This window comes from Maylandia zebra, linkage group LG5 (genome assembly GCF_041146795.1).
Source record: "Maylandia zebra isolate NMK-2024a linkage group LG5, Mzebra_GT3a, whole genome shotgun sequence".
NCBI lineage: Eukaryota > Metazoa > Chordata > Actinopteri > Cichliformes > Cichlidae > Maylandia > Maylandia zebra.
Window position 1 is genome coordinate 13865794 of NC_135171.1, and position 26361 is coordinate 13892154.

General features: G+C 42.9%; 2 protein-coding genes across 4 annotated transcripts in view; both read left to right on the top strand.

Moving 5' to 3' along the window:
- Positions 1 to 4608, top strand: part of eogt (EGF domain-specific O-linked N-acetylglucosamine (GlcNAc) transferase) — a 35961-nt gene extending 31353 nt beyond the window's left edge. For all 3 annotated transcript variants that reach the window (XM_012917464.4, XM_076883806.1, XM_076883808.1), the window contains exons 12-16: positions 1705 to 1773; positions 2124 to 2185; positions 2331 to 2450; positions 2912 to 3014; positions 3313 to 4608. In XM_012917464.4, the coding sequence (XP_012772918.3) occupies positions 1705 to 1773; positions 2124 to 2185; positions 2331 to 2450; positions 2912 to 3014; positions 3313 to 3459 (501 nt within the window). In that variant the 3' untranslated portion in view covers positions 3460 to 4608. The remainder of the gene's footprint in view (positions 1 to 1704; positions 1774 to 2123; positions 2186 to 2330; positions 2451 to 2911; positions 3015 to 3312) is intronic.
- A 3759-nt stretch (positions 4609 to 8367) lies between these two features.
- tafa4b (TAFA chemokine like family member 4b) overlaps positions 8368 to 26361 on the top strand; it is a 37725-nt gene continuing 19731 nt past the window's right edge. The window contains exons 1-3 of the mRNA XM_004545311.3: positions 8368 to 8895; positions 20580 to 20742; positions 21617 to 21732. Coding sequence (XP_004545368.1) covers positions 20663 to 20742; positions 21617 to 21732 — 196 coding nt within the window. The 5' untranslated portion in view covers positions 8368 to 8895; positions 20580 to 20662. The remainder of the gene's footprint in view (positions 8896 to 20579; positions 20743 to 21616; positions 21733 to 26361) is intronic.

Here is a 26361-nt window from a genome sequence, read left to right on the forward strand (position 1 = left end):
GGAAACGGAACTATGGCAAATCGTAAAGGTGGTTTATTTTAATACAGTGTAATACAACCTATAATCTTCACTCAAGGCAACACCTGAACAGGAAGAAGATTTCGCTGCAGCATTGAAAACAATTTATCAAGTTAATGCATGAGGTGGAAAACAGTTTTAATTAACATTTACATGGTCTGTTCTATCTCTTGTGTTTTGTTGATCACTGCTCTAAGTAGTAGGACGGTATTATCGTCTCTCCTTTCATTAAGGATAGTCCACTGTAGCTTATGCTAAATGAGGTAATTAAGAAACAAGGTAACTAAATTTTCTTTGTATCTGGACACAAATACTTCCAGGGAACCTTCCTAAGCAAAACTGACTATTCGGCTGCACCCATAATTTGTAGAAGCAAATTACACACGTGGACGCTCTAATGCTTGGCAGTTGAGTATTACACCGACATTATGGATGTGCACTATAAACTTCAATAGGAAGTCTTTAGGAATAAGGAAAAGAAACATAATTTCCTCTTCCATATTCTGTAAGTAACATTCAGAAACATCTGGCCCAGACTCTGCAAAAGTCCACGATCGATGCCTTTAAAAATGTTTGCCTTGATGGCACCTCCTCTTTTGCACTGAGTCTGCCATCATTTGCCATCAGCAGTAAGTGTAACATAACCACGATGTTGACTTCTACAATAGTTGATTGGTTATTGGATACTAAGTGCATCAATGACACTACACCTACCCCAACACCCACCTCACCCCAACCTGATATAGTACTTTCTGAAAGAGTACACGCATAACTGTATACTGACAGTGCCATGCACTCACTTCCTTATTCATATTCTTCATCTATAACTCTCCAGACCTCCTCATAAGTGCTTTATGGTGCCATGCTTGTAATGATTGACTGTATCTTTATGACCAGCGAGGCCCGATAACTTCTTCCTTCCTGTGAAGCAGCTCATTGGGTATTCATATTCTTCACTGGAAATATGCTAAGAGGCTTTTCAGTGAGACACGGGGCTACGGGCGATAGCAGGCTGGCAACTGAATGAGAGGTCTTCCCAGCCCTGACCCTCTTCCCAGCTCTTTCTTTCATCCTTAGATTAATGACATCAGGCAGAAACTCACGCTGCTCTCCTTTATTGTGTCCTATCCATTTGCTACTGCCATCCCACTCCTTCTATCTCACCTCATCTTAATTTGCTGTCTTTTTGTTTCGCTCAATTGGCTTTTCCCCAATACTCTTTGAAATATATTTGAATTCGAAAAAGAGAAATTGTGTCTGTACTGATTGCATATATAATTACCACTGAGGTATAATAGTTTGGTTTTTTTGTATTTAGATTATTTCACTGGTTTGAACTTCCTGCATTTATTTTGATGATAAGCTAATGAAGGGCCCTTACTGTTTAACAGTATGTTACAGATTGTGACCCCTCCAAAAGTCTAAATACTCTTTCTGATCACAAGATGGCAGTAGTAGACCGTGAAAAGAAATATCCCTAAGCTGGCTGTCTGGACTAATAAGATTATTTCAGGAAAAAAAATCTCATTGTCACATTAAAAATTGGACTCTAAACGTGATTTTAGGCTATTGAGATTATCCACTGCGCTGTAAGTGCGTTAATTTGTATGAGCACCATGTTTTCCCAGCTGTCTATCTCTTGTTTGTCCTTGGCTGATTGTTTATTGGGTGCGTTGCTGTTTCCAGGAGGGGCGTGTTCGTGTCACCCTGCTTGCACGCAGCACAGAATACAGAAGGATACTAAACCAAATGGAGGTGAGTCCAGCACCACTGGCCCTTCTCTTTGTCTCTTTCTTCCTTGTACCTGTTCTTCACTCTGCAGGACAGGCGGCACAGAACTCTCCTGTTTTCTTACCGCTTGTCCTCCTTTTTCTTTCTCTTTGTCTTCTGTCTCTTTTACATTTCTGTCTTTACTTTATACAACTCCCTCACACCTCCTCCTTCAGCTATCGATTTACTGCCCACCTCTGTTAAGTGCCTATTTAAAATCTTATTTGTTATAAAAAGTATGAGTAAAAAACAAGGCTTGTGATTTATATTGTCACTGTCTGTATTTGTTTGCTGTCTCATTGATCACAGAACCTGTTCTTTTGTTGTTGTTACAGCTGGTAAATGCCCTCAAGACTGTGCCTTCACTGGAGGTCAATGTGGTAGACTACAAATACAAGTGAGTTATAGAGCGCTGGCTACACGAGTCTAGGAAGCTTTCAGTGCTGCTCAGCATTGGTCACCACACATTGTTATACAGCTGTGTGTAAGAATAAAGGAATCAGTCACAATGACTGATGTGTAACTCATTGTCTGTCTTTCAGGGATGTTCCCTTCCTGGAGCAGCTGAGGATCACCCACAACTCTGACATCTTTATAGGGATGCACGGGGCTGGTCTCACCCACCTCCTCTTCCTCCCTGACTGGTCTGTCATCTTTGAGCTGTGAGTGACATTGTCCATCTGTGTGTCAGCTGTACACATGCATGTGTGTATAGTTGTGTGTATGTGTGAGTAAAAGCCAGGTGGAGCACAGGCACGGGGAGAGCAGTTTGTTTTGCAGCCTGCTCTGTCCAAAGTACCCCTCAGCCACTTGGTATATGACTGTGAAATACTGTCTAATTAAGCAGCTCGTCATCACACCTGGCAATCCTCAGCAAAGGAGCTACTTGAAATGTGTGTGTGTGTGTGTGTGTGTGTGTGTGTGTGTGTGTGTGTGTGTGTGTGTGTGTGTGGCATAGAAGCATAGAGAGAGTTGGGTGTAGATTTTGGAGGGTGACACAAAGGAAGAAGCACTGTGTGCATAGAGAAAGAGAGACAGAGAGAGAGAAATTGAGCTAGAACGAGGGAAAGAGAGGCAGATCGAGGCGAGCAAGAGATAAAGTGTCTGCATCCGTCCCTCCTAGATATAACTGTCAGGATGAGAGCTGCTATCGAGATTTGGCTCGGCTGCGGGGCATTCGATACGTGACTTGGCAGAAAATGGACAAAGTGCTCCCACAGGACAAGGTAGGGGAAACTCCTGTATACGCCATTAGCTTCCCAGTACCCCAGCAGCAGCTTTGGTAATTCATCTCACCTGTGTAACATAAGTGTACACACACTTAACCTCACATGTGCACACTGAATTATGTGCAGTTATTGGTGCAACAGAACAAATGTAAAGACTTCATTTCGTACTTATATAACATCTTTGTCCTCTTCGTGTAACAGTGAGGTTAGCGTGTAAACACACACGCCTATGCTCTTATGTTGTCTTTCTCCTGTGCTTCTGTGTTTCACACATCCTCTCTAATGCTTCTCTCAGGGTCACCATCCCACCCTTGGGGACCATCCGAAGTTTACCAACTACTCCTTTGATGTGGAGGAGTTCATGCGCCTTGTGCTGGAGGCAGCCGATTATGTCACGCACCATCCTAAATGGCAGCGCCGTGCCCTTCGTGATGAACTCTAGAGCGTCTGTGAGTGGACCGAGGGGGCGCAGACATCTGGCTGCTGAAGAACTCTAAACTTTAACCTGCTTTTTTCTGTGATGGGAAAAAAAACTTCACATTGGCAGAGTAATCGTTAAGGTATCTTGAAAGGTTGCCACATTTACCAGTGAATCACAGTGGTGCAGCGGGTTTTTTGTCACCTACTATCTGCTGCATTGACAGGTCTGGATGAATGAAAACAGTATGGCGGACAGCTCGAGTTTGAATGGCTTTCACTAGCTCTATTAGTGTCAAATCAGTTAAAGGACTAGGCGTGTGTAGTGGAACCATCTGGAAAGCAATAAGATGTGTCCTATGCTTCTTCATTACCTCCCTGCGTCTGCTTCATTCCACGTCGCCAGAGTTAGCAAATGAGCAGCTGTTACGACATTCCTTCACATGCGACATCTTGTCCCATTTGATCAGTGTCACGTTGACGGGAGCCTCTAGAGTTGTTGACAGTCACGCTAGAATTTCTGCGCACATCCTGCATAAACCAGTCTAATACGGTGAACAGTATTCACATGCTGGATTCTCACATCCAATTTGACACATCCAGTTGTAGTCTGACATTTTGAAATCGTGGTTTTAAGTTACAATCTCATCCCAAACACATAGAAGTCTAAATGGTAAGATACAGCATGTGTGTTCCCTACTGCCATGATGTATTTTCTGTTGTATCAGTATTAATGTTTGTGTGTTTAAATGCAGGAATAGTATTTAGAACAGTAACGGTGCATACACGTATGTGTATGTTGTATGTTAGGATGTATGTGTATGTAAACCTTAACACTCCAAACATACTGATAAAGACTGTTTTAGGATGAAAAGCAAAAATATTTAACTGGCTTTGCAGCTCTACTCTTTGCTGCTGGATCTTTATTTAAATTTGACCTGGTTTTCTTTAATATTTGTCACATTTATTATTTAAAAATATGTTGTGCTGGTTTGATTGAATACCTTTTGATGCCAATGCCTTTTTCATTATAAATTCCTTTGCATTTTACCAAAGGAAAGTGTCGTTATGGTCAAATAATGAGAGTGCTGCTATTATCTGTTACCTTTTCCAGAGACTTCTGAATGCTGTTAGTTTTGTATTTTACGATAAATTTGTCTGAATTGGAATGACACTTTGCATGCAGTCTGGTGCTATCCACAGGAGTATTTTGAGCGATCACAAGAAAATGTTCATATTTCTTGGCCTCTGAGTCTGATGTTTTATTTATCCATGAGACTGTGTTGGACTGAGTCAGACACTTGGTTGGGGCTTTCCTAGACTTGCGGGAAATTTCATATTCAGGAGCTGTGTTAAATTTTAAAATAAATAATTTAAAAAAAACATGCTGAAGCATATCTTTGTGTCTATGTAGGCCATATTAGGCATCAGAGATTTAATTCATCTTAATTTAATCAATCATCTTTTGAAGTCTGACCTTGGAGGGAAAAACTGAAGCCTCTGCCTTGCCAGTTCTTGCTGATGCCAGACAGCTCTTTGCTGTGGGTTTCATTATTTTACTGAGTTCAGGTCTAAGGAGGGAAAGGGCTCCTCGCAAAAGGGCACTTGTTCAGTTTTTACTGTCACCGTAATAAATCTGGATGACCTCAAAAACTACCCGAAGTACCCGCGTGACGGATCGTGGCCACATGGGGGCAGTACAACACCACACATGAGGCCAAATCACCAGCCTGCGCTGTGTGATCGTTCCTGACAGACTTGGTTCAACGGTGTAGACACCGAGAATAATTTACTCACAAACGTACCCAGTGGGTCACAAAGACAATATTTGTTCAAAAGCGTTTGCTTCAATATCCCAAGTTTGCTGTCAGCAGTCGTTCTCCTGCGTGTTCTTTTCGGATGTTGTGTCTGAACTTTCAGAGTATTGACAGACACCGGGCCTGTCTGGGATGGACACTATTTATGGCCCTGCTCGGGTTACTGCCAGTGACCTCGTAAAGAAATGAAGAATCTTGATGCAGAGGGGGATCAAAAGCAGAGGAACCAGGATGTCTGTTTTCATTAACCTTCATGACCGCTGCGAATCGATGAGTAAGTCATGGTTTTTAGCGCAAAACTGACCAAAGCGCATTCAAAATGGATCGTCTGCCTGGAAGAGAAGGCGCACTCGGTCACCCAAATAATTTCCAGCATGAGATAAACTGCAGAAAGTTACAAGTACGTAAAACTTTCCCTATGTGTGCGCACACGACAGCTTTTGTTCAGGGTTCCTTCTCTTGCCTGTCAGGTCTTGCCTTTCTACCTTAGGCCTCAGTTCAGACTTCTAAGGATGCACATTACGGCTATTCCCCGTCATGAAAATGTGGATTTTTTTTTTTCTTCGGTGAGAATTAATAATAGCGTCAAGATGATGAGAGCGATTTCAAATAAAGACTGAGGTTTAATTACTGGATGGAATTCCAAACAAAGCGATTGGATCACGTCTGAGCCGTCAGTCCTTCATTCTTTCATAAAGCCATTTCTTGCTGTAATTTGCAGCACGATCATTAGCATAGTCTAATATATCTCAAAAGACAAACATTTCTCACGCCGAACCCAGACAAATCAATTGCAGCCCGCTCATCTTACCATGGCCACTTTTCCAGGCGTGCCCACACCAGAAAAAACAGTGCATTTCAGCAGGATTAATGCAGAAATATCGATCAAGTAGTAAGAAATATTCCTCAAGTTATGAACAGACATTTCCACAATGTTTTTCTCCCCTGTTATTGGGGTGGGGGTGGGGGGTGGAATAATTCCAAACGATATCCTATAACCCTGGTCTCTCTCTTTACATGACATGCCAGGAGGCCTTCAAGCATATACTCTTACTTTTTCCACAACACAGAAGGTCATTTCTGCGACCTTTAGCATTTCATGTTAGCTTAAACGCCAAAACGGTTTGTTTTGTTGTTGTTGTTTTTTTTTTAGGAAAAATAAATCTGGTGACTTTGAAATCTCTAAATGCAATGTGAGGTAAAACGCAAGGAAATTTAATTTCACACCATTCGGCGCTTTCCAGAAAAGTGGCCAGGTCCACATGATGCAGCTTCCTTTTATACTATCTGACCCTCTGACGAACGATAGATGAGATAAGTGCTGTGGGCTGTTGCATCCATTAGCTGCCTCACTTTAAGATAAAAGGCCTCAGATCCCCACTGGGACACACGGGTTCAGGACTGTAGATACAATCACTTGCCGCTACAAACAGGGTATAGTATCAACTTTTTTCCCGCCCCCTCCTTTACTTACCATTTACACCGTTAAACCACTTTTATCTCCAAAGTGGATTAGCCGCTTGACAGCAAAGTAAATCCACAGAAAAGCCCGGTGACGGAACACCGGAACAGTCTGGAGCTGTCCAACTCGCTGAATTTGTATGCAGTGCGTCTGGCGCTCTCCGTGGTGCTGAAACTAGGAAACTTGCTTCGGTTTAATGTTTTTTATCTGGATCTTGCGAGTAAAAGTGCTGCATGTACCTCACTCCTTGCAAACCTACATCAATGTCTAATCTGTTCTCAGTTCAAAGCCAGACAGATCGATTTGTAATAGATTCAAGCAAAGATTAATCGGTTCAAAGCAACACACTGGACTTTCTCACTCTATACACAGGGGGCAAAAATGGTCCCAAGGTGCTTAGGGCAGTGTCAGATGAAGGTGCCTGAGATTACCTATGCTTCATGGTGTGGTTCACGGCGCGTGGTTCATTTTTGTATAAATTTTAAAGAAGCAATAAGAGAAAAAAAAAAGCCATAACCTCAAAAAATACAATTAAAAAAACAACCTCAGCGGACACTGAGTCCATCTTGTCGCGCAACAATGCTGGCAACAAGAAGACAAGGAAGACATCTGAGTCTGTCTGATAGCCCTTACTTTTGGGTCGTTAGCAGGCATCCACATCCCCAAAGTCTTAACGACTGCAAATGCAGCGCAAAGCAATCAATCGCCATCAACACACAAGAATATTCTGGGGATGGAATAATTGATAGGCTGTCTCCTGGTGCGTAACGGAGAGGCTGCGGTGATTAAATTCTGTTTAACATCTTGGTGGGTGAAAGGGAGGTGGTGATAGTGGGTAGTTTTACATCATCCGCGTGCATATCCGAGCAAGGAACCTAAGTATTGACATCCACACACTGTTTGTAACATGAGCGAAGTGTTGGGGCGAGGTGGGCTATTATTTGACGAGCACAGGTCAGCGATTTTTGCACAGTCGCGCACCTGTCAGTCACTCGGGAACAAAAGCAGACAATCCTACACACACACACACACACACACACACACACACACACACACACACACACACACACACACACACACACACACACACACACACACACACACACACACACACACACACAAGGGTACACTAATAATGAAGTGGCGATAACTGAAGTGTGAATGTTCAGCTTGTGATCCCTACTAGGCAAATCCATAGAAATCATTGATGTGCATTGTACGTGTACTTCGTACCTTAACAGACACCGAAACTACTGATCGGCTTAAACAAACAAGCCAAAGTGGGAAAAATGATCTAAAATCCTTTAGGTCGACATCACTGATTTCTCATTCAAATATGATTTGCAACTTGTGCCATATAGCTTATGTCCTGAAGAAATTTCAGGACTTAATATAACCTCAGCGTTTAAAAATTCTGGAAATCAAAAGTGAGATGGAACACCTTAAGATTAACTAATGGCAATCCAAAACCCCCACAAACCAAACCAAACCAAACCAAAAAAACAACCCACTGACGTGTGTCTCATCTCTCCTTGGACCTATACGTACGGTCCAGGCTACTTGTAAACTACATGACATCAGTGAGGAAGAAGGGGTGTACTAGGGAGCTGGTGAACTGGGCGGGCGCTGTTGCACGTGTTCTGAATGGGGAAGACGGGCTCGCATCGCATTTCTCAGGTCCAATCGATCCCTGCTCGGGAGGAGCGACGGGAGAGCAACTATCACTCCTATATCACTATACCATCACTCTCATCAGCATCTCCCCGGCGACTATAACGCCTCTGTGTGACAGACTCACATAACGAGATGAACTTGTGCGGAGTGTCATCAACCCGGTGTCGCTTTGGGGGAATTACGCACTTCTGATGACTTTCTCCTCAGTCTGGTTCTGAGATGGGACTCAACGAGATCATGGCAAGTTGGAGCACGTCCTTATTACGCGATCCCTGTCTTCTAGCCCGGTTTCGGAGGGTTGGCTCTGCGGAGTGGCAGCATATCTCCTCACTCATTCTTTAGCGTGTTTGTGCGCGGGTACCCGGACGGAAGACTTACTAGGATTGCCCTGTTTGGTGTGAAAACAAAACGCCTTGGAGTTGAAACAGAAAGTGGCAAAGCTCTACTATCGCCTCACCTGGACTCTGTACAGCTACCAAAGATCATGCCATCGCGGTTATAGATTTGGGTAAGATGTTTTACCCCCTTCTCTTTAGATTAAATTAGTATAATTCACGTTTAAGTTCTCTTTGTCTCCTTCATAACGCGCGGTCTGTAGGCTAAAGCGTAAAGGCTAGGGTCGGAGGAGGACTTTGTATGTGGAACATTTTTCTATGTCGAGCAGGGAGAGAAGAGGTGGCGACTGACTGGCAAACTGAAAGCAACTTTGCTGCTGTTTGGCTCAGAGCGCAGCGGACACGCTTTGCTGGGGAACGATGTGTTATTAACAGCGTAATTTTCATAGAAAACCTCGCCGATCTCCTGATCACTCATGTCTCCTCATTTTCATAGCTTTGCGTAAAAGAATGGAACACGCGACGAGCCCGTTCAAACGGCCGTCCGTCCTGTGATAATGTGCAGCGCGTGCCGTTAGAAAGATCGCGGAAAAATGAGGTGAGATTGATGCAGTGTTTCATCACTGTGAGGTTAAATAAGCGATCGGTTCCGCTTAGCACCTATTGAGTGCTCCGCCAGGCTGATCCGCTGACCAGACTCTTTTTGCTCGCCTTCTAATCTCTTTGCATGGATTGAGATCGGCTGGGAATAGCGGGGCGCGCGCAGCTCAGACGTAGAAGAGAGAAATGAAGTGCCGCCGGGTTCTCCAAGCAGATTGCGCACGGAGCCAAGGAGGTGTGTTGCAGAACCTAATGGCCACACTCTATTGGGCGTACACGCACAGAAGCGTCTCTCTCTCTCTCTCTCTCTTCTCTCCCTTTCTGTGTGTGTGTGTCTTTGTCTAGTGCACACACACACACACACACACACACACACACACACACACACACACACACACACACACACACACACACACACACACACACACACACAGCCCGAGTGGGGAAAATTACTCGGTGCATGTTAATGGGCGCAGTAATGAGACCCAACCCCTATCGTGTTGTAATTGTTAGTCATCCTTGTCTCCACCCTCCCTCTCCCTTCCCTTCCCATCCCATCCCATCCCCTCCGCCCTCCCTCCCTCTCCCTCCCTTCGCGTGTATCCCTGCCCGTCCTGTGGCTCGGCTCTGCAATTTGTACTGTATTGTGTAATTATTTCCCCATTGTTTTGAGTGCACCGGTAGTGGCACTCCACAGAAAGCGGTGTCATTAGTGTGACAGGGCCGACAGGCGAGGGAGAGGGGAGCCTGGTGGAGGGGATCGGTCCGGAGACTTAATTCTCATTGACAGTCACATTAACACAGGAGCAGCACTCTTAATCCTGTGGAGATTACTCTCTCCAACCTGACTCCCTGTCACCCACCCATCCTCCAGGGGCTCACTTACTCACACGCTGTGACAAACACCTGTAAGAGGGTGGCACTCTGATATCTGTGCGTCTGTCTGCAGTGGATGGCTTCTCCTCTGTCTTTGTCAACCTTTTCCACCCTTCACCCCCTCTGCCTCTCTTCCTCCGCAGCCCCCCTCCAGATCCACGCACATACACAGTTTTCACACACACAATTTTATCATCCATACCCTTCCCTTTTCTCCCCCTTCCTCTTGTAGCAGGTCCCAGTGATGGGACAACAGGTATCCTCTGAAGACTATTCTGCTCTACATGTCTCAACAACCTCCTATCTACTTACCCCACAGAGAGCTGATTGGGATGACTGGATGGGAATGAGGTGGGAGGGATGGATTGTGTGCATTTGTGATTGTGCATGAGGACACAGCCAAGCAGAGAGGCCACGACAGCGAGGAGGAGGAAAGGGAGAGCAGGGGAGGCGAGAGAAATGAGCTGGAGAGACAGAAATGATGATGCAAGGGAAAGATGTGTATGTGCGAAAGGGAGAAACAGAAAGCCTATATGTGAAATGACGTGTGTCTGTAATAGCAGGAACTCTGCACAATGGCATCTTGTAAATCTGTGTACTTGTTTATGTGTGACGGAGGGGTGAACACTGCATATTTGAGATGATGATGATGATAATCTGTGCATGTGTGTAAAAGGTGTTGTGGGTGATATGTGAATAAGCAAGAATTAGACATGTAGGACTGATGAGGTGACAGCAGCGTGACAGATTGGAGCTCACCTCCACATGTACGCACACACACACACTGGCATAAACAGATTTCTGTGATAAGTGGATTCTTCCTGACTAAGAGGAGGAGGAGGACAAGGAGTGGTAGAAAAATAAGACCAGAGAAGAAGACTAGAGAGGCATGTCACTGTCCATGTCACCGGGAGAGGGATAGGGGAAAGGACCCTCATTTGTAAATGACAATGTCCTGGACAGCTTTTCATTTCAGGCAGCTTCTGGGGATATTGAGTCAGAAAGCATGAATAGACGTCATGTAACAGCACTGGAAAATAATGCCGTCACTCATCGTCATGAAACCAGGCTCAGTGAAAGCAAGCTCTAAGAGGACTATTGTGTCTTCTCAAAAATATGAGATCCATGACTTTAATGGAGGAAGGAGCGACATTAGATCAATAAGTAAGAGTGTGGTATGCATCTCACTTTTGTTTCAACCACAAAACCACAAGTGGACAGAAGTCATGACCTGTGGTGAAAAAAAGAGTAAAGTTCAGCTGGTGCTTACAGGCCAGGGGGATAACATTTGATACATCATTAACTGTGAAAGGTGGCTTAGAGTAGAATGATATCCAGAGTGTATCTATCGGTTAATGAACGATACATCAATTCAATTCAATTCAATTCAGTATGTATAGTACCAAATCACAACCTCAAGGCACTTCATATTGTAAGGTAAAGACTCAACAACAATACAGAGAAAACCCGGGCAATCAAACAAATCCCTTTGAATTAGCACTTGGTGACAGTGGGAAGGAAACACTCCCTTTTAACAGAAAGAAACCTCCAGGAGCCATGCATCACACGCTTCACTGTACTTTCTAATAAAAATGACCTCAAACAAACATTTTATCAGATTATGAAAGCATTTTAAAGCATCTCATGTTTTAACGTTTTCTTTCACACAGCAATCATTTTCTCATAGTAGGCTCCAGCTGGTCCCGGCAGTAAAGATCTCTTGTTGGAGGGCCACAGTTGTTCTTTACCTTTCATCCTGTCCTTTGTCAGACAGTCAATCAGTTGAAGACAACAAGGCCTTGGCTTTTCTGTGTGGTGTCATAACACCAGCCCTCTGACTAAGTCTAGCAGGTCTTGCATAGACTGGTAGCTTACACCGCCACATGAAAACTCCTGCTGTCCAGCTCAAGAGAAATGGTGAAAGACATAGCCGTGTATTTCAAACTTCTCACTTGTCTTGAAAATAGTAATTTGACTAGGAGTTATTGGATTATTGTCCACTTTGTGTCAGGAGCTTTTAAAGAATCTGTCATGTACTACTGAGGGGTTATTTTTTTAAAACAGCTGTTTTGCTAGTATATTTTGGAGTAATTCATTTATGTTTTAATTTGAGTCACTTCCAATTGGAAGAGAGTTTCGAGAATGCCGTCATCCCTTTGCAAACACTGAAAATAACTCCACCTTACAGCCCTCAAGGTGATATTCTCTGTAGCTCCGACTCACTTTGACCATGACAAATCTCCCTAAGTGATAGTAATGATTGTAATTGAACAGGCACAGTTGCAACCCACAGTGCTCTATCTATCACCTTGGATGCAATATGCTGCTTCCACTTGTGTGTGTGTGTGCTTGGATTTTTTTTTGTGTCCATCTGTGTGTGTCTCTTTGAGAGACTGCGTGTCCCTGTTCGCGGCCCCTCTGGCAGCTGGCAGATGTGCTGTTAACTGTGAGCGACAGTGTGAGTGTGTTCGTGGGATTATGAAAAGCTCCCACTGTGCTGTGCTGCCCGGGTCCACTGTAAAGCCGCTGCGAAGAAGCCGTGTGGCGACGGCAGAGCCTGGGGCGGTCATCACAGCAGCCCTCAAACAACGCAACAGCTCGTGAGGGGGAAAGAGGGTTTCACCCCTGCGGGATTGGAGCTTTAAAAGGGAGAAGTTGTGAAGAAGAGGAAGGGATAAAAAAAACAAACAAAAAAACCCCCACAGAGTTGAAAGAGAGGAAGTGAGAGAGACGGCCTAATGCGGGAGCTGAATGGGATGCTGAAACTGAATGAGTGTATAAGAATTCAACAGGGAGGAGCATGATAGTCATGAGACGGTCAGAGGAATGTGTGTCTGTGTGTAGGGAGTAATGGGAGAGAGAGAGTAAATACCCCAAATCAATTCAACTTAACCGTAATTTGCTGTAAATCATGCATGAAGTGGAATTGCGCAAGCGTGCTATCTGTTGCCCATATTCCCCTGTATTGAACAATATATTATTTTTCCATCGGATCTGGGGCCCTCTAAAAAACATAGCACCATGGGTTCATTTAAAAATGTGTTTCCTCAAATGCATTTTGTGGACTCAGAGACAACACCTAACTCACGCACAAGGACACTAATACATTTGTGCAATCTAAAATCCTCCTAAAGGGTTTTATGTGTGGTGCGAGCTTCCACATGGAATCACAGGCACTGGTGTAATTGCATTAAAAATTTCCTTTGTTGGTAGATCTGTCCCTGATATCTGTGTATGATCCTCACATAGAATTGCTTTGTGAGAGTGTGAGGAGGTTAAAGGCCCCGCCTGTCTCAGGGGAGCACAGTGATATGGTGTCATGCCCCGAAGACTCACAGACAAATTAATTCACTTATTGACACTGCTGACACGTCTCAGTGACTTTGTAAAATGAACAATTGATCCCCCCCCCCACACACACACCTCTCTCATACTCTCGGCCTCTCTCTGTTTTCTCTGACTTCTTTTCCTCCTTTCATTCCTTCCACTCTGCTATTTCCACTGTCTACAACTCTTTTATCTGTAAGCTGCTTCCTTCCCCCTGCTTTCACCCTACACGCACCAACCTCTCTTTTTTAATTTGACTGGCCAATTGACAGCCATGGCACGTATGGTAATTAATATAATTACACACAAGCTGGTCATTAACAGGAGTGGGGACTGAAATAATCAAGATGTCACTTGTCTGCATATCTGAGTTTCAGTGGGGATGTGCTCAGACAGCAAGAGAGTGAGAAATAACGTGTGCGTTTGCACGAGTGTGAGGGAGAAGAAGGGGAAAGGGAATGTGCTCCTTTACCTGTGTGTGTGTTTGTGTGGGCATTTAATTAAAACAATTGTGTGAACGAATCTAGCAGCCCAGAGAGTGTTCAGAGAGTGTTTGTCCAGTGCTTTTTTCTGGGTCAAAGCAGTACGCACAACTAGAGGCCAAAAGCTCAAAGAAAATCAAAGCCAGCTCCACATCAAGGCTGTTTATTTTCCATTAATCATAATTTGGGCACAAAACAAAATGAATGGCTGCTGCTCTCAGGGGACTCTCTGTCAGGGCCCGGGTCTCCTTTTGTTTGGCTCCAGGCTGCCGTTCAATACCAGCAGCCACAGAAGAAGGGTCCAGTCAGAGTTAGCAATACACTGCAGCATGCACACTCTGCTCTTGACTCTTTCATTTTCTTATTCTTTTCACAGAAAGGTGAAGGGTTCTGTCACTTTATTACTACACTAGGTCATGCTGTGTCCTTCCTGCCTCACTGTGGTTAACCAGTTTTCTTCTTCATATAAAGCTTCTTCTATGGCTTGGGGAAAACAAGAAGTATATAACATATACTTACAATGAAAGCGTAAAGAAAGAGAAGAGAAAACAGACAAGGAAATATGTACACAAGACTAAAAAGTTGCTTTCCACATCATGCTAAAACCATGCAGACACACTGAGTGCACGATTACTAATTTGGCACTGAAAAAACCGTGACCGTGAAAAGCTACTTCCTATTTGTTTCTGTGCACGACACGATGAGTAAAATGTGAAAACCTGCTATGCAATCATTCTAGCACGAAGGCAGATCAGTTGCGGAAATGGAGAACTTACTGAGCGAGCAGAGCAGTACATAAAGATTGTGCTTCACCCCCCTAAATCACAGTCTCTACTTGTTTTTTTCTTCTTCTTTATCACAAAAGCAAGCTATGGCTAGAATAAAAGAGGAGTAACAACAAGAGAGAAGCATCAATACTGCAGATACCTAGTTTGTCTCGAGTGGAAAGGGGGGAAGAAAAGCTGCCAAAATGGGTGTGGGTGTGTACAATCATCAAAAAGTGTCTCCTATTCTTTCCTCCTTTCCATCCATCTTCCACCGCTGAGGGACACTGACTTTTAATGGCCTTTTATTGCTTTATTAGGGTGCGGCAGATTTACTGCTGGACCGTGCCTCTGTCTGTCAGCAGCTCTGAGGAGGATTTCTCTGATCTATGTTGGCTCAAGCTGGCTGTCTAGGTTTTAAATGACAAACTGAGGAAACCAGGGAGTGGGCCTTGGCCACAGACTTGTTGTATTAGTGAGCTAATGTTTATTAGCCTGTTAGTGCCTACGCTTCATCCCCTTTTGTAAAACAACTAACAGCGTACTCCCTCTCCCTGCCGCCCAATTCAGTGGAAGAGGATGCTAAAACACTTTAATGACACTTGTTAGCAATGTGGGAACATGACAGGTACATTTAGCAACCTTAGAAGTGCGTCTGCTGAGTTAATCTAACTGTACAACAGGTGTGATCTGCATAGATGGGTGTATCAGTAAAACGGCATGTTTGTGAATGGGTGACATGTGTACACCAGCTTATGAGCGGCATCCAGACTCCCAGGAGTGGCTGGTCGCCTGCTGCAGCACATGAAACGTATAGTGGGACTCTGATCATTTCTGGCTTTTATCTATGGAAGTGAAGGAGTGGAAAAGAGTGAGGGAGAGGAAGTAAGATAAGTGCTGAAAAGAAGGGGATGTAGAAGTTGGCAGAGAGAGAATGAGAGCGGAGCCAAAGAACAACCTTGGAAAACACACCAAAGAATAGAGACACAAAAATAGATTCACTCTCTAGCTTGCTGCACATACCGCTCTAAATACACGTATATTTCTTGGCCGCCGGATTCTGAGACGATAGTTTGTGCAACAAGGTGGGATTTAGACTTAAGTGCAGGCCGATCAATTGAGTCATAATGGTACCTCAGTGCCAAGGCCATTCTCTGAACTCTGCAGTCGATACCAGTGCCAGGCAATGGTCCCAAACTCAGACTGTTGCTTACAACTCTGTCTCTCCTCTCTCTCCGTCTCCTCACCTGGCCATTTCAGCAAATGTGGGGTTTTCCATTTAATTGCTTGCTGATTTATTGGAGGAAGAAATACAGTGGAGGAGGTGTGATGTTGCGGGTGGATGACAGTAAACAGATTCAGTGTTGCTCTGTATCTTTCAGGTGCCTTCTGACCCCCCCACCATAAAATATTTATAAGAATCATGTGCTATGACGTAGTATTAATCCTCAGCTGCTGTGTACCTCACACAGAGACCTAGTGCAGATTTTATTATGCAGTTATGCACACTGTCATACTGATTCTACCAAAGACTATACTGAAACGCCTGTTCATAATATGTTAACAGTACAAAACAAACTAAAACAAAGTAATTTAGGATTTTAGGCATCAACTAAAAATTCTGTAGACGCTGTTGTTAATGTGAAAACAAAACATGCCTCAGTTCTGAAGATTTTCTGAAGGGTGGCCTGGATTTTATGCGTGCCCTTCATGTGTCTGACTCACATGCGTAATGTCTGACATTTTAAGATGTCTTCTTCATTATGAGTTGAAGCAGAGAGATTGTTGGGGTGTCATTAGAATTTGCAGTTGGGAGGTATTGAAAAAAAGCAGAGATGCTGATCTGCACACTGAGGAGAGAAACGAAAAGGCACAAACGCACACACACACATATACACACACACATAGACACACATGCACAGAGGCAAGAATCCTTTGGCGAGCAAGGGTGAGGAGGAACAAACAAGAAGCAGGAAGAAAGTGAGCTGGGCAAAGGAGGACAGACAAATGCAAAAGGCTGTGCCATATGAATGCATACCGCAGTGTTAATTTAAGTTTGTACATTGTGCCTCACTGTGTGTAATAAAGTGCATTTGTGTGTGGGCACACACCAGCTCTATCTGCCCAGCGACCCAGAGGAAATGGCAAGGAGCACCATGCCGTATTGGTTTTAGAGCTGAAAGCAGACAAATATATAGAAGCAGAACATTACACATCCTAACTGAATGATAATACTGTGCATATCGGCAGAAATCTGAAACGCTTCACGTAAGATTCCACTGGGCTTTGTGCTTTTGCCCGTTTCATTTTCAATATCTTTCCGCCTTAGGGAGATGCACTTTGTTTTACACTGATATGCTTTTTGTCTGCTTGGTCTTTGTCTGGGCAGAGAAAATCAGCATACTGAGATGCTGGTGTGATGCTTGTGTGGTCTACAATCTTATTGTGTTGTTTTTTTGTGTGTTCACATTTATTGGAGTTCACCCAGAGACCACGTTCATGTATCCGGTAGCTCTACTTTTCTGTTTTCTTTGAATTTTGTATTCTATTTAAATAGTTTTAAATTCCAAATAAACCACTAAAATCCAATACTGAAAACCAATCTTGCCTAAGTAAAAAGAGTCTCATGAAATTGAACATATTCCACAAAAAAAAAAAAAAAAGAAAAAATAATTTTTTTGTTAGATTCTGTTCAAGGTCCTTGTATTATCTATTTGCTGAAGAAACAGTACACAAAGCTCCTGCTAAATATGTAATTTGCAAGGATTATTTCTGAAAAGAATCACAAAGAAACAAAAACAAGACAAATAATATACTGTTTTTATGTAACTGATCACGAGGATCTGTCCATACATTATTTGGCTTGCAGTGATGTATGTGCAAGCTATTCATGTAGCTAATCAAATAAACATGCACATGTAATATAAATGTATATTTTATAAATATATTTTAAACCCATAAGACCCATTCAGATCTTACACAGTTAAAAAATGCATATTTATTTGTAATATTGATTGCACAGGGACAAAATGTTTATGATCTGACAGCAGTAAATATCTAGCATTTAAAATAAAGCCGCAATTGGCCCATTACAGCCAACATAACACAAACAGTCAAACCTAAACAACTATCATTGCCTCTCGCCGTGTAGTGTTGGGCAGACGAGCAGCATCTTCAGTCTTGGGGTAGTGTCAGAGGAAAGGCCTTGGGATCATAAAAAATTTAATGTGCAGTTCATAATGTGAGTCTATGCTCATTTAATTTTTATGTTAATTTCATCCTGCTTATTTTGATTGTGTTACTTTATGTGTTAGTGAAATGTGCTCAGCAGCAAGAACGCTCAGCTGTTGTTAGTTGCTGAGAATTCCTTCGTCCAAACCACCATGTTTAATGGATCGCCATCATCTTTTTGGTGGCTGGCGAGGCAAACATCAGCCTGTCAGTCAGTCGGATGGCTAAACTATCCCGTCAATAATCTGAAGCAGACTTCAACAGATACAAATCTCCTTCTTGTTTCTCATTCATTTTTAAAAGACATTATTTAATATTACAGAAAATTTCACAAAGCCTGCCTATGAACACTGGTACATACAAAGCAAGAGACACTGAAGCTATCAAATAATGGTATGGCGCCTGTTTTTTGCAGTTCTGCCGAGCCGCGACTTCCTGTGCTGCCCTGACAAATGATATAATCTGTGAGTGACAAACAGCACGGTGTCACGGTAAACCCTTCCTGCGGGAAGTGTCTTAGCCTTTTATTTCTGATGCACAGCAAACATCTTTCCTGATGAGGTCAGAGACTGTATGCGGTATAATACATGCAAGTATAATTTTGCAAGTTCACGGGTGCATGTTCGTGATTGTGCACGCGTGCGTGTAGAGCACGGGCAGATGATGCTGTTCGGATGCAGGGCACACAGGATGTATTTGTGGCAGAGGTAGGATCGTCTCATTGCATGACATTGCGTGTCAGTCCTGTGTGTGTTTTCTGCAAGGAGTGACACAACCCAGGCCTCAAGACCTTGCAGGCGCCTGGTGAGGGAGGATGTGGAAGTGATGATACAGAGGCAGCGATTATTTTAGAAAGAGTGAGGCTTGATGTTCTTAGATAAACTTGAGGATGTCGTTACACTGTTTGCTAAAGTGTGCATGTCCTTCCTGCCAAACACAACAAGCTGATGATGACCAGCTGAGCCCCACGCACACGTCATCTTGCTTTAACATAATGTCACCAGAGACTTTGGCCTTTTACTGCAGTGTGTATGTTTGCTGATTCACACACTTATTCACAAATAGATACAAATAGATCTAGATATACAGTATATATAAGGTACATTTATTACACAGTTAAAAGGCTACAATCTGTGATCTGTGTGAGACACAATAAAGGTGACAGTATTGCTGTTACTGATGGCATATTTCACTGAGTCCCAGTGGGCTGCATCTGGAGACCACACACACACACACACACATAAACACACATTCATACATATACACATGCACAACTGTGCTCTCTTAATGAGTGTTTCAGAGAACAAAGCTGATAAAAATGCATGCCATAACCCAGCCTTTAAAAAGGAATGTGAAATAGTCTTGCATGCAATCGTACAATCATGCAGTGTGCCTGATCCCTCCACACAGCGCACACAACTTGGATACTGTACTAGAAAAAAAAAAACAACCCAAAGACACACACATACATATACATAGACAGGAGTATAGATACTGTGATACAAATATAAATTGAAAACACACAAACAATATCTGTTTGTGTGTATCTGCCCTCTTCTCTCTAACCCATGCTGCTGCTGCCTTCAATGATAATTCAATAATAATAACTCATTCACATGATCTTTTGCTCGCTTTCACTGCCCAGCTACTTTCTCACTCTTGCCAAAGCAACCTCCTGTTTTCATGAGATTCATGCCCTTTGCTGTTTGCTTCTTTCCCACTAGGGGGCAGTGGTACTACATAGATGGCTGCAGGTGTGGAGGGAGTCCTATCTACTCGGGAAGTTTCTCAGCATGTTAGCGGACTGAGCTGCATATCAATGAGTTATGATGAATAATGAAGGTTCGAGGAGGGAGAGAACATTTTGTTATTAATGTGAATCTGTTGTCTTTCATTTAGATTGCAGAGTTTGTCCCTTTGTAAAGAGAGGTGTGTTGACACACTCTTATGGCGGGATGGTAATTTACTCAGTGTGTGGGTATGAGAGTGTGCAGACAGCAACATGCATCAGTAGCTGTCACTCAGCTGTAATTAGAAGGGCCTCTCTTGCTGTCCTTAGATAGGCTTTGAATTTACTTAGCAAACACTGTGTAAATGTGCTCTCTGTGTGTGTGTATGTGTGTAGAGAGAGGGAGAGAGAAAAAGGCTGTGTTCATGGCTTGTTTGATCATCTGATTTGTTGCAAGAAAATGTTTTAGACTGCTTTTTTTTTGGCATGTTTCTGTTAAACAGACCTATTTTCTACCCAGTTTAATTTTTAGTGTGTTACACGCGCACGTTTTGAGTTTTTTGATCAGTGTATTTACGCACATGACAGAGTGTGAGGGTTTGTGAGGGAGAAGGGGAGAGACGTGTGATGTCTAGAGTGGGGATCACATTCAGCCTGGGGGTAGGTGAATCTATTGTAAACAATGGATCTGACAGAATCTGGGCCTTCACATCTCCGCCCCCTGTGCGTGCGGGTGTATGCTTGTTTGTGTGTGTAGACCTTCATGCAAGGCCATCCGAGGCCACCGAGGAACTCCAGGGCAGCCTGGCCTCTCTGACTGAGCATGTCTTTGTACCTCCTTTCTCCAGAGCCTTCTTCTGTTTGAGGTGAGGAAAAGGTGGAAGCAGGAGGAAGAAGAAAAGGAGGAGGTCATTTGAGGTGGTGCGCGTGAATGCAGCCATGGCCTGTAGCCGCTGTTCATAAAGAAGCCACACAGTGGAAGCGAGACCAAAGGAGACAGATGACCAACAGGTGAGATGGTGTCCCGCATCACCTACTGGCAAGTGAAACACATCTGGTGCTGCAACTAAGTCATTGTTTTAACAATAAAACAGAGTAATTATATGACTTGACAAGTTCCTACAATTCAAGGTAACATGGTGAGACGCTTTCATTTTTTTCCCTTAAATTAACTGATAAATAATTAATCAGTAGATTAGATAAATGAATAACTTTATTTTTTTCCAGCAAATCCAAAGTTCACTCAGTGTAGCAGCTCAGATGTGAAAACCTGCCTAAGTTAAAAGCTTTAGATTTGGGTTGTTTACCACAAACAAACAAACAAACAAACAAACAAACAAGAAATTGAAACAATTCACCTTTGGCCTTTTTGGACATGTTTAACAGTATTAACCAGCTAATCAAGAAGCAACAGCAGAAAAAAAGTCCAATCATTAACATAGTGATTAGTTTCAGCCTCTTACCATGTATTACTGTTTCTGGGTTACACATGTTTCTCTGCTCTAACTCTTGTAAAGTCAGCCCTTTTGTAATTTGCAGCTCCAAGAAGAAAATTTGAAAACTTTATACTAACAGGATGCTTTTAGCACACAGGTCCCGCAGTTCCTATATCTAAGTCTTCCTGTAGTATGTAGGAAGGACATTTTTTGCAGGCCTAGTCTGTTCTCAAGCTTCTCATTGCTTCCTTTGACCTTTGACAGTTACCTCTCACATTGTTTCTGCTTCTTGGAAAAAACAATATTTTTTGTGTGCTCTGCTGTTGCCTCCTGTTTTTTTTTTCTCTTCTTGTTTTGGGTACAGGTTGTGACCCCTCACGATGACCTTTTCCTCCTCTTCTCTTCCATTTGTGCCTCTTTTTGCTCCATTCCCTCTCTCTCTCTCTCAGGATGAAACTGAGGGGGAGGTCAGCTTGGCCTTGGCAGGTGGCCTTCCTTGTTGCCTTGGTGATGCTCTACGTTGACCCAGTGTCTGCTGGCAACCGTAACCATCGGGGACCGACAGGTACACCAGGTCTCGATCCAAGCTCCCCTTCCAACACCAAGAGAGGTTAATTACACTGTCACTTCAGAGGTGTAACACATGTTCCCTGAGCCTGTCGCTGACTGAGCCATCCACGTCCTGGAGGAGGGGGACGAGCGGGCACAATTTGCTCCGTTTCCCAGCATGACAGAATGTAATCTAGACAAGACCTCGTTTTAGTCTTGGATGCAAATACGTCTCTATTTGAGTGATCCAGCCTGTACAGATACAAATGGCACTTAAGCTGTCAGGGGCTGTCAACACAAATAGATCAGTGTGGGTGAGATCTGATCTATTCAGAGTGCAGACATGCAGCAATTCGGGGCCAACGCTGTGGTTCTCAAGAGGCCTGTTAGTGGTTTAGTGTTCGCAGTGCCATAAAACAGGGTGTATGCCTCACGCTGAAGAGACCCGTCGGCTCATGACTTCTAATCCTCAGGCTTATAATTGTCAATGCTCACATTAATATGCACAACTCTGCAGCCCCCGCTTAACTAGAAGAAGAAGATAGAGACCATGGCAAGCGCTGACTTAATTCAGGCCTGCGAGCTACATCTCTACTCTAGCTTTAATTTCCATAAGTCATGGAGACAAGCCACCCTAAGCAAAAAAAAATAAAAATGACCAACACAGTCTTATTAAAATTTCATTGAGGCTGACAACGGGGACAGTTGTGCTGAGTCACAGCATCTTGTGCTACAACTTGTTGGCGGCAACCTCCCCTGTCACCTCTTCCTCGCTCTTAATTATGACAATTTCTTTAATTATCTCAGTTTCTTCACTATTGCTGCTCGCGATTTGCAAGGTGACCTTTATATGCCACAGAAAATGCTACCAGCATCCAGTCTGTTCACTGGCTGATGGCATTAGTTTCCTTTAGACAGAGAGGAGGCTGCCTGCTTATGGCAGGGACACTACTAATTGCAGGCCTTGTGTGTTGTGAAGGTCAGCATCGGTGCCTGCCCTCTTCTTAGTTTCTTTCTCGCGGTAAAACAAGATGTCTTCCTCTGAAACTGACTCGTGCTTTTTATTTGAGGGTTTCCTCTAATTGCTGGAAGTTTAGGACTTTTCAGTGATGAATACAACATGACACTCATAATGCCGAGGCTGAGGAATAATTGGCTGTGTGTTATGAGGGCTGTAAAGATTTTCCAGAGGCAGTTTTACTGCTGTTTTGTTTTCCTGATCATTCAGACATTTGCTTGTTCCTTGCGGTTGTACCATTTGCTTCCACATGGTGGCTCTATAGGTCAAAAAATAGCCAGTGTTGGCTCTCGGGCAATCGGTATTTTTTCAATCAAGCAGACATAACACGACTAAGAGTTTTTAGAGGAAAGGAAGAACATAATCTCTGTAGCTCAGGTTAACAGCACAACGTGCAGATGATTCATTTGGCGCGGTTAGTAGCCGTCTTCTTTGCACACCTGCAAGACACACTCAGCACATGAGAAAGATCATCTAGCATAAGTCTTGCCTTCACAGCTCATTTCTCAGTTTGCCCCCTCATGAGCAGAACAAAGCTGTGTAGCAACACATACTTGAACACAGCTCCATTTTTTAATGCTATTCCTTTGGACACACACCATTTTTTCTTTTTCTTTCTTTTTTTAAAAAGGCAAATAGAGAAATTCATAAGCTGCATTACAGGAGCAGTAAATGTGATCCAAGACATACCAGTGTCATGTACTGTTGAAACATCAGCCTTTCTCAATGGTAAAGTCATTGTCTGCGCTCATACAGCAGTGCTTCGCAAAAATATCTGAAATTCTCTTTTCTTTTCTCGGTTGAATGCTTGAAATTAGATTATTTGAGATTAAATTCAATCACTGCCTTGCAGAACTGATATATTTCCATACACTCTTATCACAGCTTGTTATAGCACACTTAATCTGGGAACCCATCAGCTATTGCCTGATATGCAGATATCTGTTTACAGAGATTAGAGGGTGGTTGGCAAACCACACATTTTGTTCTTGTGGAACAGTTACTAATCTGGCAACCCATCATAAATCAATTTATAGCATGTTGATGGCTCTTCTTTGCCCACCCTGTTCATGCCAGGAGCCTCCTTTTAGCTTTAAACGGTCTCTGTTAGACTTAAACAAACATTACGCCACATCTGCATGTCCATCTCTTTGAGAATACTGCCTGTTTTTGCCTCCCCTTTAGGCTGTTTCTAAGATGACTCCTCAAAAAACATACCAGGCAAGGTCAAGGGAGTAGGATTCATTGGGGATACTTTTGTTCCACAGAAGCACCTGTTGTGATATTTAACATAAATCTGTGTTGGGCCTGGTGTGGACTTGTGAGACATTGATCCTGTCAGGATTGATGGGTGGTGCAGGCCTGGAGTAGAGAGGAGATGGAGCAAAGAAGGTTAAAGAGTGGGCTCAAAAAGCAGAAAATAGGAAGATATGGAAATTTAAAAAAATATAATTTTTGAGTATATTTTGTAAAGGAGAAGTTATGAGACCTGGTCTTGTGAGCTTGCTCTGTTGAAACTTAAAACTTGACCTGTGCGCTCTACCAGAGATAGTCAGTATGTCTTTGCTAAACTGGCATTGCTGCCTCTGACAGATTTGCTAGATACCTGGCCTTTTATAGCAATGTGCATGCTTGTCAGGTATTGACAAGGGATAGACACAGTTTTTTTTTTTTTGATAAATTGTACAGTGCTGCTGCTTGCCGGTGTCTGTCAGAATACATCAATCGCCTCGCTAACCCATCAGTTCAAGGGAGCTCCGTTTGCTGGCCGCCCGGCTCTCTCCCTTTCGCAGGAATAGAAGCATTTAGCCTTGCCAAGTCTTTTCATCTCAGGCTCTATTTAACCAAGATGGCCATAACAGAATGATTTAAAGGCAGCACTATGACATTAGATACACTGTTATTGTATGTATATAGCTGGAAGCTGGCTGCTCACCAGCAGATAAAGGGTGAGAAGCAGAGGCTGAATGGGAAGGTAAAGGGCTCAACTCTGAGGGCTCACAGTTGAGCTTCAGTTGTTAATACTCTTACTGATACTGTTCTGATGATCAGACTCCTTTTTCTGGTTCAACTTTATTTTGTTTCTTCTCAAATTATCCTCTGAAAATGTTCCTTTTAGTGGTAAAACTCAAAGCATGCAAATGCAAGCTAACAAGTTGGGCAACACAGGACAGCACCAAAAGAATTTGATGATAATGAAGGCAGAGAAACACATTTGTGCACATATCCACATGCCACCGGTGATATGGAACAATAGGTGAGGAACAAAGGGAACAGAAATGAAGTGATGAAGCTCTAAAAGCATGATAAGTTTTTTTTGTGCAGTTAGTTTCACAGCAGCAGGCTCGACTGTAGGGTGCAGGTGAACTACATGATTTCCTACACAACTGTTGTACTGTCGCTTTGAGTCCTGTGAAACAGACTTGGTTTTTATATATGAAAGAAGAATCAAACAATTAAAGTTTCATTATTTTACTTTACTTTTTACATCAGGATGCACTATATTTGGTTTCACTGAATAGCTCGCACTACGAGTGGCTGTCAGATTCAGCCTTGTGAAAACAGGCTTTACGGGAGACTTTTTGTTGAACTCTAACCTATGGAAGCCCGTTTCCGCCACTAAATAAAAACAAAAAAGCTAGTATCCATAACTCTAAATTTCGAGTTATTTTCTCGAAATTTCGAGTTAGCTCTGCCAATCAAAAATATACGTGAATGAGGTCGCTTTCTTGTTACCCGGAAGCATATGGCGCAGAGGAACGCGCACTCAAAAACGGATCCCAACAAATTGGCGCTTTCGCGAGTACGTTTGCTGATAGTAACACCATGTGATTCAGCTAATAACACAGGGATTTCATCATTTGTGTAGCCAGGCTGAAAACACTCAGCAACCTGTGCATTCACGACTGGATGTAGCTTAGCTGTAGCATTTGTAGCTGAGGGCTTCAGCTTCCGGGTAACAAGGAAATGACGTCATTCACGTAGATTACTGATTGGCAGCGCTAACTCGAAATTTCGAGTTACTTTTCTCAAAATTTTGAGTTAATAAATCGAAATTTTGAGTTAATAAATCGAAATTTTGAGTTAATATGTCGAAATTTTGAGAAAATAACTCGGAATTTTGAGAAAATAACTCGAAATTTTGAGTTATGGATCTGTTTTTTTTTTTTTAGTGGCGGAAACGGACTTCCATACTAACCAGATTAAATATTGTAATAAGATTTTGGTGACACGTTGGAAGCATTGTGTGGATGAAACTGTACATGAAATGACCAAATGTGAGCTACATTTTAAATAAAATTTAAATATGGCATTAGGTCTCGCCCCTAATGGGAAGCCAAATTGCCACCTATTCCCTAAAATATGCAATTCTTTAAAAGCTATTTCACTTTTAATAGTATCATAAGCAGACAACATAAATGTATATGGGAACTGTATCATATATCACATTAGGGTCATTTTTTTCATGGTATTGTGCTGCATTCTCCAGAGTGAGAAAACTACAGTGGCCCTATGAGGCCAAATGGACTGCAATTTAAGAAAACACCAGCAATAAGAAAAACACTGCAAAAAAACACAATACACAACGGAAATAGGAAAAACAAGAACAGAAATAGGAAAAACGAA